The sequence below is a fragment of the Cucumis sativus genome, chromosome 7, assembly GCF_000004075.3.
Source record: "Cucumis sativus cultivar 9930 chromosome 7, Cucumber_9930_V3, whole genome shotgun sequence".
Taxonomy (NCBI): Eukaryota; Viridiplantae; Streptophyta; class Magnoliopsida; order Cucurbitales; family Cucurbitaceae; genus Cucumis; species Cucumis sativus.
Genome location: NC_026661.2, coordinates 12,821,855 through 12,835,002, shown reverse-complemented (window position 1 = coordinate 12,835,002; position 13,148 = coordinate 12,821,855). Strand labels below are relative to the sequence as shown.

General features: G+C 36.7%; 1 protein-coding gene across 2 annotated transcripts; it reads left to right on the top strand.

The window, feature by feature from the left end:
• The first annotated feature begins 70 nt into the window (after nucleotides 1-70).
• LOC101218013 (calcium-dependent protein kinase 11) lies at nucleotides 71-12,020 on the top strand. 2 transcript variants are annotated; one of them, XM_004149364.3, is made up of 7 exons: nucleotides 71-964; nucleotides 1,829-1,972; nucleotides 2,070-2,222; nucleotides 2,335-2,450; nucleotides 9,983-10,150; nucleotides 10,844-11,068; nucleotides 11,572-12,020. In XM_004149364.3, the coding sequence occupies exons 1-7, from the start codon at nucleotides 409-411 to the stop codon at nucleotides 11,713-11,715; spliced, it is 1,506 nt and encodes a 501-aa protein (XP_004149412.2). In that variant the 5' UTR covers nucleotides 71-408; the 3' UTR covers nucleotides 11,716-12,020. The 2 variants fall into 2 exon arrangements, with proteins under 2 accessions (XP_004149412.2, XP_031744697.1); XM_031888837.1 differs by lacking the exon at nucleotides 71-964 and adding an exon at nucleotides 994-1,755.
• The last annotated feature ends 1,128 nt before the right edge of the window (nucleotides 12,021-13,148 follow it).

Genomic DNA, 13,148 nt, shown 5'->3' with positions numbered 1-13,148 from the left:
AAAAGAAGGAAGGGGCAAAAGTGGGGTCCAAAATCCCAATTATTCTCAAACGTAGGCTGACAGTAGGAGATGGATTTCCCCTCCATGACCCACTTCAATGACTTAACTCATTTCTAATTCTACCCACCAAACTCAAACAAAAATCCCTTTCAATCCCATTTCTCCATTCCCCTTCCTCCATTGAAATTCCCCAGGGAAAGAAATATGCCTTCTCAATCCATCTAGTTTCGACGATTTAATGCTTTTAGGACAATCCTTGAAGTTACCAGCGACGATGGCGACCCAAATTTCCGACACCCAGAATCAATAAACCGGACCAACAACTACTGTAGCCAAGAAAAACCATTCTCTTCTCTTTTCTTTTCAATCATCAGAACCAAATTTGATTCCATTTCTCATCTGGGTTTGATGGAGAAGCCGATCAAAGCATCGCAATCCTCTTCCACGAAGGTCGCCTCTTCGGTTTTGCCGTACCAGACCCCTAGGCTCAGAGATCATTACCTTCTTGGGAAGAAACTTGGGCAGGGCCAATTTGGTACAACGTACCTTTGTACTCATCGAGCCACAGGGGACCTTTATGCTTGCAAATCAATCCCCAAACGGAAGCTCCTGTGTAAAGAGGATTATGAGGATGTTTGGAGGGAGATTCAGATCATGCACCATTTGTCCGAACATCCCAATGTTGTTCAAATCAAGGGGACGTATGAGGATTCTGTTTTTGTGCACTTGGTGATGGAGCTTTGTGCTGGTGGGGAGCTTTTTGATAGGATTTTGCTCAAGGGTCATTACAGCGAGAGAGAAGCGGCCAAGCTAATCAAGACCATTGTTGGAGTGGTGGAGACTTGCCACTCTCTTGGGGTTATGCATAGGGATCTCAAGCCTGAGAACTTTTTGTTTGACAACCCTGGTGAAGACGCTAAGCTGAAGGCCACAGATTTTGGGCTCTCTGTTTTTTATCAGCCAGGTCTGTATTTTGCTTTTGTTCCCTAATTTGTGTTCTCTGTCTTCTCATTGCCATGGCATTTGGCATTTGTGTTCTTTTTTCTTCTTCTTTTAGTCTCATGTCTAATTTGTCGTATTGGTGAACTGGACTCTGCTTAAATATCTTTGGAGATTTTTACTTGATGTGGGTCATTAAAGAAAAGGAGAAAAGAATATATGCCACAAACCCATTATTTGTACATGCTTTTTGGGTGTTACTTGCTGCAGAATATACCAGTCGTTTAGGTACCTTTATGGAAGCATAAGCGTGTAATCAAGAAGAGATGCGTATCAACTAAGGCAGCCTTTAAGCTTTAGCCTATGTTTTTGGCTTCCTTTCTTTTTCATTTTTGTCAGAATTTTTAGTGTCTAATATGTAGGCATCCCACAGCATATAAAAACCTTCCATGGAGGTTCATGTTTCTAAATATATTATTTTTGGCTATTAGGAAATGATGATGTAATAATGGCCGAGTCTCTTTTTTTTAACTCATGCATAAACACTTCAATCTTCGTTGCTATTGCTAGTTTGTTCATTCGTTTTTCTATTTGTATATCAATCTGGAATTAGTTTGATCCCATGAAATTCTTCAAATAGACAGCTTTCTACTGTTGGTTTTTCAATAACATTCTTTCAATTATTAACTGCTAACTGGTGGATAATGGTACTATTTTGGGTGCCTTTTCCTGACATAGGCTTTTGTGCAAGTTGATATTTTTAATTTGGACTGTTCTGTTCAAGCTATATGCCTCTCCTTCTTTCTTCGGTTAAAGGTATGCTTTCTTATAAAAATATATATATTTTTAACTGCTACTTAGCTTTCTGTTTATGTATTTTTCTTTCTAGGAAACTCTTTCTGTGATGTAGTTGGTAGCCCATATTATGTTGCTCCCGAAGTTCTCCGGAAGCACTATGGGCATGAGGTTGATGTATGGAGTGCAGGTGTTATCCTCTACATCTTATTAAGTGGTGTTCCACCTTTTTGGGCAGGTACTTGAGTACAAATTTGAACCTAAAATTGTTTGTTATGAATTTTTTCTTATATTATCTCTAAGCTCTTTATCTTTCCATCATGTTTCTCAAACAGAAACTGATTCAGGGATCTTCAGACAGATTTTATACGGGAAGCTAGATTTCAACTCTGAACCATGGCCCAGCATTTCAGATAGTGCTAAAGATTTAATTAGGAAAATGCTCACAAGGGATCCAAAGGAGAGAATCTCTGCTCATGAAGTTCTTTGTGAGTGATTTTAGACCCTTCTGTAGTAAAAATGCTGTTTCAACTCTAACAACGTTGCACTTTTGTGTAATTGCTTCTGACTAACATGGCTCAAATTTTTTTGGCTGTTAAGGTCACCCATGGATTGTAGATGACACAGTTGCCCCTGACAAGCCTATAGACTCTGCAGTTTTGTCTCGGCTAAAGCAGTTCTCAGCTATGAATAAGCTGAAGAAAATGGCTCTACGTGTAAGATTCAATCCTTGTAGGTTTTCTTTTTCCTATATTATCTGATAATCTATTTTTTACTGGTGTTGGTGTGGTATGAATTCATTTAGGGGTCTGTCTCAGACCCTCACTGCTTTTGGACGAATCATGCTAAGATAATGACATCAATCTTTAGGATTAGGATATAAACAATTGAGATAGATAATACCATCAAATAAGAATACATAGAGTAGGGTAGAAAGTTGAAGAGATGAAGAAATGAAATACTATGCATTACCAGTCTCTTCTATCTCCTCCCTTCTCATTCCAAACTGTTTGTTCCTACCTCATCTATCTCAATTAATCCGATCAGTTCTCTGAGATTTTGATCCGTCTTTCAGTTCTTATTGTTTCATCATTGATTTTACATTCTTCCATCTTGTTTATATTTCTTTTACGATAATTTTGATGACTTTTAGAAGAGATGTGGAAGAAGTTGTTGTGTCAGAAATATGTACTTCAACATTTGGTTGGAAGCAGATCAATTTTTTTGTCGAAAATATGAACAATCAGGCTATTCCTTTCTTTGTCCTCCATTTGTGATGGTTTGAGTGCTCTTTTGGCAAATTATTTCAGCTTCCAGTTAACAGGCATTTCTTCAAGTAAGATAGAGACAATGATAGCACAACTTGTCTGTCAACATGAATGTCCTCCTGTGGTTAAGTGTGTTGTTTGGCCCCCATTCGGAAGGACGAAGTTGGTTCAATTCTTTGTTGGTTTTGCAAAAATGGATGGCCCATCTTTTGGAAAGTGCTGAAAGATTTCCTCAAACGATATGAAGAAATGTACTAGTCTTCAATTCAATTACCGAAGCAATCTACGATAAAATCTTGTTCTCTAAGGTGTAGCATTCTCTGTATGGGGAGGTGGAGGAGCTTGACCATAGTCTTTGGCTAGGCATAAGGGAGTGATGATTGATGAGTTCCTTTTCTACCCCCTTTTTGTGCGAAGAGTCATTTTTTTTGTGGCAGGCCAAGATTTTTGTTTTGTGGACTCTTAGGGTTGAGAGGATCATAGAGTTTTTAGAACAATTTAGCGTTCTCCAAGCGATATTTGGTTCCTTATTTGATTTAGTGCTTCCTTGTATGTCTCAATAATGAAGATTTTTCTTTCTTAAATTACTTATTTGGTACTTTGGTCTTATTTTTCTTGATTGGAGACCCCCTTTTTATAGTTTGTTTCTCTTTTTGTGGGCATTTCTTTTTGTTCTCCTTACGTTCTTTCATTTGTCTCAATGAAATTTGATCATTCCTTGAAAAAAATTCCTCTTTGTTGACTGTGGGTAAGGGAAAGCCTCTTATAAGAAGTTGCACGTAGTGGTTGTGAAAAAAGAATCTGTGAGGTACCTGAACCTTCAGCTTCCAGGGATTTCTTCTGTAGAAAACTTAAATGGATCATTAGTTTAGGTAAGAAAGGATAAATAAGTGGTGAAATTGAGTTTCAGTATGTTTTTGGTTTTTATCCAGGTTATTTTCTCACAATAGTTGTAAATGGATCACTGGGACCGTAGCTCTAATCACTGGGACTCAATATCATGATTTACATTTTAGATATGTTTTGGTTTACAGAGAAGTGATTGGAATTCTGTGATTTCCTCATCTTTTAGCAAACGACGGGAAATAATTGACCATGATGCCAATGAAAAGTCCCAGTGATCAGCAACTGAGCCATTGGGGAATATGGCAATTTTAAAAAGTGAAGGGAAGGAGGAATTAAAAGGAATCTCACTCTCCCATGGATCTAGCTAAAAGGCTATCCATCTACCGTTTCCCAATCTAAAAGTTGCTAAAGCATCTATTTTCAGCCATGATCTGGAAATGCTGACCCAAGGGCTTCTCAAACATTTTCCTTCTTTGCCTGCAGTGTGCCATTTAAAAAAATCTTTGCCATGTATGCTTCTTACCACTTTACACCATAGAGAATCTTCTTCCTCCAAGTATCTCCAGCCCCATTTAGCTAATAGGGCCAAATTTCTTGCTTTGGAGCCTCCTAAACCGAGACCACCATCCACCAAATCTCTGGGGACTGTTTCCCATATAACAAGGTGATTAATTTTGCTGCCTTTGTGCTCCTCCCAAAAGAAATTCCTAAGAATTCTTTCAAGTTTTGAAACGAGTCCTTCAAGCATTAGACAAGTAGACATATAGTAGGCGGGAAGGTTGGAGAGAACCGACTTACATAAGGTAGCTCTTCCCCTTCTTGATAGATTGAATCATTTCCATTTATCTAGCTTTGTGTGGATTTTATTGATTGCCGGTTGCCAAAAAGAAATTTGTCTAGGGTATCCTCCCAATGGTAGACCAAGGTAGATAAACGGGAGATGATCTACCTTGCATTTTAAAATGGCAGCCATGGACAGCAACTCACTTTCAGCTACATTGATCCCACATAAAGCCAACTTGACCCAATTAACTTTTTGACTGGAACACAATTCAAAAAGCTCTAATGTCTGCCTCAGATTGTCCATCATACTGCTGTCATAATTGCAGAAAAGAAGAGTATCATCCGCGAATTGAAAACTGCACATGTATCTTGTCCTTGCCCACCACGAAATCTTCATATAGACCATTATGATGCAGAGTTCAACTAGGGCACCGAGTACTTCGCTTACCAGTAGAAAGAGGAAAGGTGATGGGGGGTTGCTTTGCCTGTTTCCCCTTGAAGCAAGCACTCTTCCTCTTGGCCCACCATTAATGAAAACCGAGTATCGCAGATTTTTAACACAGCCCATCATCCGCTCAATCCACTTGTGGTCAAGCTTTTTGCTTTTCAAAATTGTCTCCAGGAAGTCCCATTTGACCAGGTCAAAGGCTTCTTTTCATATCAAGTTTAAGGATCCAACTTTTTTCTTCTTAGCTCGATGATCCTCAACAGCTTCATTAGCAGCAACAAGGATGGGATCTAAAATTTGCCTACCTTCTATAAATGTGTTTTGCAAAGGAGCGAATGATGCAAGGCATTACCTTTTTGAGTCTTTCTGCCAGCACCTTGGCAACAACCTTGTAAGTCAAGGTTGTGAGGCTAATTGGTCTGAAGTCTTTTACAGTCCCACATGATTAGCATTCCTCCCAAAGTTCCAAAAGACTCGAAAAAATCCCATCCGTCTTTTGAACTCCACAGTGATTTTATGAAAAGTGCATCAAATTCTTCTTTCTTAGATTCTTGTATAAGGATCACATCCAGAATGTGTATTTTCAAGAATCTTTCAAGGCCCAATCTCTTGTTAACGTTTTTCGAGCCTCTCATGTTCCATGATATAATTTTCATTGTTCCACTGCCAAGATATTTAAACTAAAGCCTCTTCTCGAACTTAGGCCAATATCAAATTGCACTTGCCAACAATAAATTTCAAGTGTGCGGGAATTTCACAAAGCTGATTCTGTGGTGATGGTTTGGAACAGTGTGTTTTCATTGATCAAATCAAACAGAGCATTGAGATCAGTGTGAAGGGCTTCCTTCAAGTGCTGATTCTCTTTTTGATTTGACTTTAAAATTGCCACTTTTTCCATCCTTGCGACAACTGCATAGATTGACACTTGCTTAAAGAGGAAAGATAATTTCACTATTTTCTAAAATATTTTTCGTCTTTATTTTACTGCCATTGCCGCCTTAAACTTTGTTTCCTCACACTATTTCAATCAATATTGCTCCAAAATATATTATTCAAAATTTTAATTCTATGTTCTGTTTACCATGCTATACTAACTTCTAATTGAGAACATTTATGTTTTCTCCTTTATTTTTCAATTTCTTCCTTGGTTTTGTCTAAACAACTTCTTTTTTGGGTATTCTTTCTCAATGTTTCTAATTATTGAGGTTTTTTTTTGTTCTAATTTAAAGTGTAGATGTGATTTTACCACATGAATGCTCTGAAACTAGGAATATTAATTTGTTTAATACATATTTTCAATGATTTTTATTGTATTTAAAATGATGCTTACGTCTCAAACTACCTCAAGGTTTACATAAAGCCTCAAAGCTGCATTTAGGCTCTAGGAATATTAATTGTCCCTTCACAAGAAAAGCTTGGAACACGCTGTTTGGTATTTTCGACTTGGAGTTTTGCCTTCCTAGCAAGATTGATAGATGGATGATTGAAGGTCTTAATATTAGAGGTTACAGCCCTAAAGGAAACATCTTATGGAAATGTGCGTCGCGTTCCCTTTTGTGGAGCATTTGGAAAGAAAGGAATAGCAGAATTTTTGAAGATAGATTTAATTCTTTTGATTCTTTTTGGACTGTGGTTCAACACACAGCCTCTTGGTGGAGTACGAATTACACCAAACACTTTTGTAATTATAGCCTTTCTATGATTTTCAACAATTGGAAGGCCATTATGTCCTAGCTCTTTAGCTTCTTCCGGGGAGGGCCCTCTTGTCCCTCGCCCTTAGGATGTTCTGTTTTGTTATATGAATATACTTGTCTCTTATCAAAAAAAAAAAAGCTGCATTTAGGCTTCTTAAAACTTGGGTTTGAAGTTGTTTCTTTGAGAGACATGTCTTAGGTTTGTCAGTAAGTAAAGGTTATAGAAAGGCGATCAAGAAGTTTCTTCTCCGCTTGCCTTTAAGTGAGAGGTTCAATTTTTGTTGGAAATCGGAGTTTGTATTATTTTGTAGGATCTTTGAGGGGAGAGGAATAATAGAATCTTTAGAGGGAGGAGGGAGGAGGAAGGAGGGAGGGAGAAATTTTGAAGTTGTGTTAGACCTTATTAAATTCCATTTTTCTTTGGGCTTCTATAACAAAGTTATTTTGTAGTCTAAGGAGCTTCCATCTTTTGCCCCTTTGGTATGTTGTGTGGTGGGTGAGGGAAAGGAAACTTATTTTTGGGAAGAATAGTGAGTGGGAGATAGATCCCTCTGCCCTTTGTTTCCTCTTTTTTTATCATACAATTTCCCGTCTAAATTCCTTGTCTGGTCGGGGAGCTCTTGCTCTTTTTCATTTAGGTTTTGTTGTTTGTTATCTGATAGGGAAACAACGAATTTGGTCTACCTTGTCTTTACTTGGGGAGTTTAATTTTATGTATGGGAGGAGGGACTAGAGGGTGCAGAGTCCCAATCAGTCTTTTTGCTCTTTGGAGAACTAGGTCCCTAGGAAAGTTGAGTTTTTACCTGGCAAGTTTAACTTATTAGATTGACTTGTGAGGAGGTTGCCCTTGTTAGTTGAACAATTCATTTGTATTCTCTGCTGAAAGGCGGAGGAAAATTGGATCATATTTCTTTTCTTGAAGACGTGAGTTTGTGGAGTTTCGTTTGGAGTTACTTTTTTAAGACATGGATTTATGCTAGCTTGGCAGAGACGAGGACAAAGGTTAATTTGAACCTTCCTCAGAAATTTCTCTCTCAAGTCAAGGGAGCCTGATCTTGGAGAACCCATTTCCTCTCTTGGTTGAATCTTCTCAAGATATTCCAGATGACTTCCAAACGATTTTCCAGAATGACTTCAAACTGAATGAAAACGAAAACGACTATCAGATTGTCCTGATTGAATCTTCTCCTCCTGTCATTGAAAATAACGAAACTATGGAATTAGAAAGTGAAACGGAATTGGGACCACCTATTTCGTCTCAGAAGTCGTTCCCTCTTAATAAAGAGACGGTAGAGGCTTTGCTTGACTATAACCTCAGTATCCGGGCAATTTTGCGTAAAGGTGTAGGGAAGAAGGGAGGGGCCTCAAGTAAGAAGCTTATCAGAGAAGTGAAAGCCTTACACAATAGTTGGGAGAAAGAAGCGTTAATCAGGAGGAAATATAGGTAACAGGGCAATGATGCCTCCCCAAAAGAGCTCTGGTGAAAGATCTATTGGTGAATACAATCCAGACATTGTCATCCTGCAAGAATCGAAGCTCAGTGAAGTTGATAGGAAGATTGTGAAATCGATTCTTGAGGCCTGGTGGTGTATTATCAATCTGCCCTTTTTGGGCTCTGGACTAACCCTTACTCCTGCAAAACCTCCATTATTGGGATAAATTTGAACATCGAGGAAGTGGAAGTCCTAACCTCCAGATTTGGCTGTAAAGCAGAATCTCTCTCTTTTGTTTATCTCGCCTTTCCGGTTGGTGGGAAAGACATGGCTAAGGAAGCTTGGAAGAGAAATTCATAATGAAGATTGACAAGTGGAGAGGTTTATCACTTCAAAAGGAGGTAGATTGGCAATTACCCCGTCGGTGCTCAATAGTCTCCCTTTCTATTTTTCCCCCGTACTGAAAGCCACGATTAAAATCATCAACAGGCTGGAGAAAATTGTTAGATATTTTATTTGGAATGGTGGAAATTATAATCCGACTTTGCACCTCGTTAGTTGGAATCAAACTTCTCTCCATCTATGGTGGCCCAGGCATTGGCTCTTTTCACCAAAAAATGAGGCTCTTCTTTTGAAATGGCTCTAGAGATTCTGTCATGAGGAGAATGCCCCTTGGAGACAGTGAGGATAATCTTGTAAGCTAACTAAGAAAGGTAGGAATTCGAGACTGTGGGCTGGAATCCTAAAGTACAAAGACCAATTCCTTCAATTTACTGCTTTTGTGCTGGCGTGTGGCAATACTTCTAAATTTTGGGAGGATAGATGGTGTGACTCTGTCTCTTGCTCAAAAATTCCCGAAAATTTACTCCATCTCCCTCAAAAAGGAAGCTAAAATTGCTGATTGCTGGTGTAATATAAACCAATCTGGGACCTGGGGCTTGAAGAAATATCTTTGATAAAGAAATGGAAGACCTGGGCGAGCTTCATGAAATCCGGACACCCCAAAGGAATAGGAACAGACTTAAATGGAAGATTGATTCCTCCAGGGAACTTTTCTACCAAAACTGCTTTTTAATAATCACGAAACATCCCCCTATCTCTATTTTTCCTTTGGTCAATACTGTCTGGAAACAAAAAATTTCCAAAATAGCCAAATTCTACCTTCGGTCCTTTGCTTATAGGAGCTAAAATACCCAGGACATGCTTCAGATAAAGTAAACATAGCTCGTTATCCCCCTCCATTTGTTGCCTCTGCTCGTAAGTTGAAGAATCTCTAGACCACCTTTTTCTTCACTGTGAATTTGCTTATAAGGGTTGGTTGAACCTTTTCAACTCTTTTAGGTGGAATTGAACTGCTGCTTATCTTACAAAGTGGATGACTGGATTCTTCAAGGCCTCAACAGTAATGCTTTTAGGAAAAGAAAAAAAAGGAATTCTGTGGCAGTGTGCCTCCTGATCTCTTCTATGGTGTATTTGGAAGGAAAGAAACAGCAGAAATTTCAAGGATAAAATTGCCTCTTTCGACTCTTTTTGGGCTCTTGTTAAGAATAGAGCCTTATAGGGGGGGTTCTCTCAATTCCTTGCCTTTAGGCTGTATTTCTCTTTTTCTCTAATTGGAATATATTTCTCTGTTTCTCATAAAAAAAAAAAAGCAAGTTAACCATATAGTACCTAGGCCTCTTATTTTAATCTCTCATCAAATTTGTTGTCTAGTATGACATTTTTCTCTTGGCAATGTGCATTTGTCTCTAATTTTAGTCCATGTGGTTGGTGCAGGTCATAGCAGAAAGACTGTCTGAAGAAGAAATTGGTGGTTTGAAGGAATTATTTAAAATGATTGACACTGATAACAGTGGGTCCATAACATTTGAAGAGCTTAAAGCGGGGTTGAAAAAAGTGGGCTCTGAACTCATGGAATCTGATATCAAGTCTCTTATGGATGCGGTACATAACTTGTCCTAAACCTTTGTAGAAATATTAAACATCATGTTTGAGCAGTTTGGTTTTGATTTTATATGTTTTGGTTAAATTGCTTTACTTTTGAACTTTATGTTTATATTTGTTTAGGCCTGATTATGAGAATGTATGATTTCCTTATTTTAATTTTCATAAATCCCTGTTCTTATTATATATCTGATATGACATGCTGACTAGGCTAACAATTGATAACTTGGTACAATGTGGCATGAAGGAGTGGACAATCGGTTAGACTAAGAATGGGTGGGCGGGCAAAGGATGTTCAATGGAATAGATGTGCAAAATGCATATTAAACATTATCTCCCCCAACTTTTCCTTTTTTATTCCAGCTAGAATACTCATTTTTTTCAAGTTCATACCACATTATGCCAAATCATGGCATACTTGTCCATGTAAACATTTAAGTTGTGGCGTTTGAGGATGGAGACTATGTAAACATTTAAATTGTGGCGTTTGAGGAGGGAGACTGATCATAATCTAAATAAAAATATTTAGGGACAATCTGCAATATTTGAAATTCGGAGACTAGTTTTATAATGTGAGCATTACTTTTAATAATGATCTCTGCAGATTCTAATTGAGGCATTTTTTCCCTTTTCTTTCATTATCATTCCTAATTTAGATAACGTGCATTATCTTGCTGCCTCATCTTTGAATAGGCCGATATAGACAACAGTGGAACCATAGACTATGGTGAATTTCTTGCAGCTACGTTGCACCTAAATAAGATAGAGCGAGAGGATAATTTAGTTGCCGCCTTCTCCTATTTTGACAAAGATGGTAGTGGATATATCACTATTGATGAGCTTCAACAGGCTTGCAAAGATTTCGGTTTGGGTGATGTACATTTGGATGAGATAATCAAAGAAATTGATCAAGATAATGTAAGCCTTTCTTATTCACTGAATATCTTCATATTGGTGATATGCTTACAATTTTGATTCCCTAAGTTTTTCTTTATTCTTTAGTATACCTTTGTGCTATTTATTCAACCGTATTTTCTGCTTACCATAATGCATAATTGTCTTGTGAAAATAAAAGATAATGTACGTCTTTGTGTTAGCCAATTCAAATGCTCTCAAACAATTTAGGTTCATAATTGTCTTGGAGCTGGTTTTTTGTGCCTTCATAGGATTAGCGATGGTAGCCTAATGCAGGGGCTGGTTTATAATCTTATATATTTCTGTAAAAAGGATATCAATGTTGATATTATATCTTTTTCTGCATCCATACTCTAATCATATTTGCTTGCCCGATGGGGTAAAATCTATTTGTTTTCCTTTGTAGATAAATGACATCTGTTCTCCTAAAATTACTACAAAAGAAAAACGTTCTCCAAGCTCGAATGTTCACTTTTCTGTTCTATTCTATATCTTCTTCCTTGTAGGATGGTCGTATTGACTACGAGGAATTTGCTGCAATGATGAGGAAAGGGGATGGAGGAGTCGGGAGAAGTAGAACTATGAGAAGCAACTTGAACTTCAATTTGGCTGATGCTTTTGCAATAAAAGACAAACCTTTAGAAAACTAACAGGGGATGATGCTGTCTAGGTTTTGTAATTTGTATAGTTGGCTAACTGTTAAAAGTGCAGAAAAATATTCCACAGCTTCATGACTAAGAGGTTTTCGATTTTGATTTTTGCTTTTGAAATATGCCTTTTTCTATTCTTGAAATTCTTAAATGCTGAGGGCTTTGAATTTTTCCAGACATGGCATGTGAGTTTCAAGAATGTTTATTCATTTTTAAGTTAAAATGAGGTTCCAAGAAGTCATGCCATAAATCTCTGTAGAATAAAGAGATCTAGTTGTTTTTTTGAAAAAAAAATTCTTACATCATTATTTATTTGTTATTTTTTCTGGTTTGAAAAAAGAATGCAAGATGAATACTGTTGTTATAGGAAAGCAATGTGTAAGCTGGTTTCTTAGTGGACATTTGGGTTTGATTTGTATTCAAGATTTTTGTGGAAGGGGGAAAGTTGTGTTTTTGGTGTGCTGGTTGAGATTGTTTAGTTTTTAATGCTTTTATCCTACCAACTTGCAATATCTAATATAGTAGCTAAGTTACTTCTAAATTAGACTTTTGGTTTGTAACATCTACATAAACTATTATTTTTTAGATTTGACTTTGCAAAGCATTTGATGCCTTTTCTCACTAACTCTCTAAAAAAGTTACTATTTGATTCATATTTGATCACATTTACCTACTGCTTCTTTACTCTACACTGTGTAGCTCATTTTTCTAAAATCAAAATTCACAACAGTTGTTTTAAAAGCTGGATATCAAAAGAAGTTTAAGTTAGTTTGCTTTGGGAACGAGCTTCGATGCTTAGCAAATATCACTGACTTCAAACTTAACCTATTGGTTCTCTCTAATGCTTCAATGGTAAACTCTAGTTCCTGAATGATGACAAGTATGTTTTAATCCTCTTGTTCGTTGCAATTATATAATCATTTTATTTATTTTTAATGTTGACCTACAAAACCAAAATTATGTTGAATAACAAATTTACGCTTTTCATTTTTAAGTTTGTGTCAATTTAATACGTAACCTTTCACATTTTGTGTTTAGTGACATATGAAAAATGCTTACAAATTTATCGATCTATTTAAATTATAAGTCTAATGAAACTTTAAATTTTTTTAAATATGTAGTACATTTAAATTTTGGGTTCGTAAAATTTTAATTTATTTTACTATTTTTAAAGATGTTACTAATAATTAAGAAAGTTACAATCGATATAATAAATTAGGTTGTTAATAATTAAGAAAAAATTATTTAAGATTTTTTAAAATATTAAAAAATTATTTAAGATTTATAGATATAATTTATTTTTAAATAATTAAGTGAAGGTTAAAATTGTCCAAAAATACCATGATTTTCTAGTTTAAATAATAATTGAAAAACTAGAACATATGTGAAATATCATGAATAATTTGACCCGAATACTGGTTGGATCTAGGGGT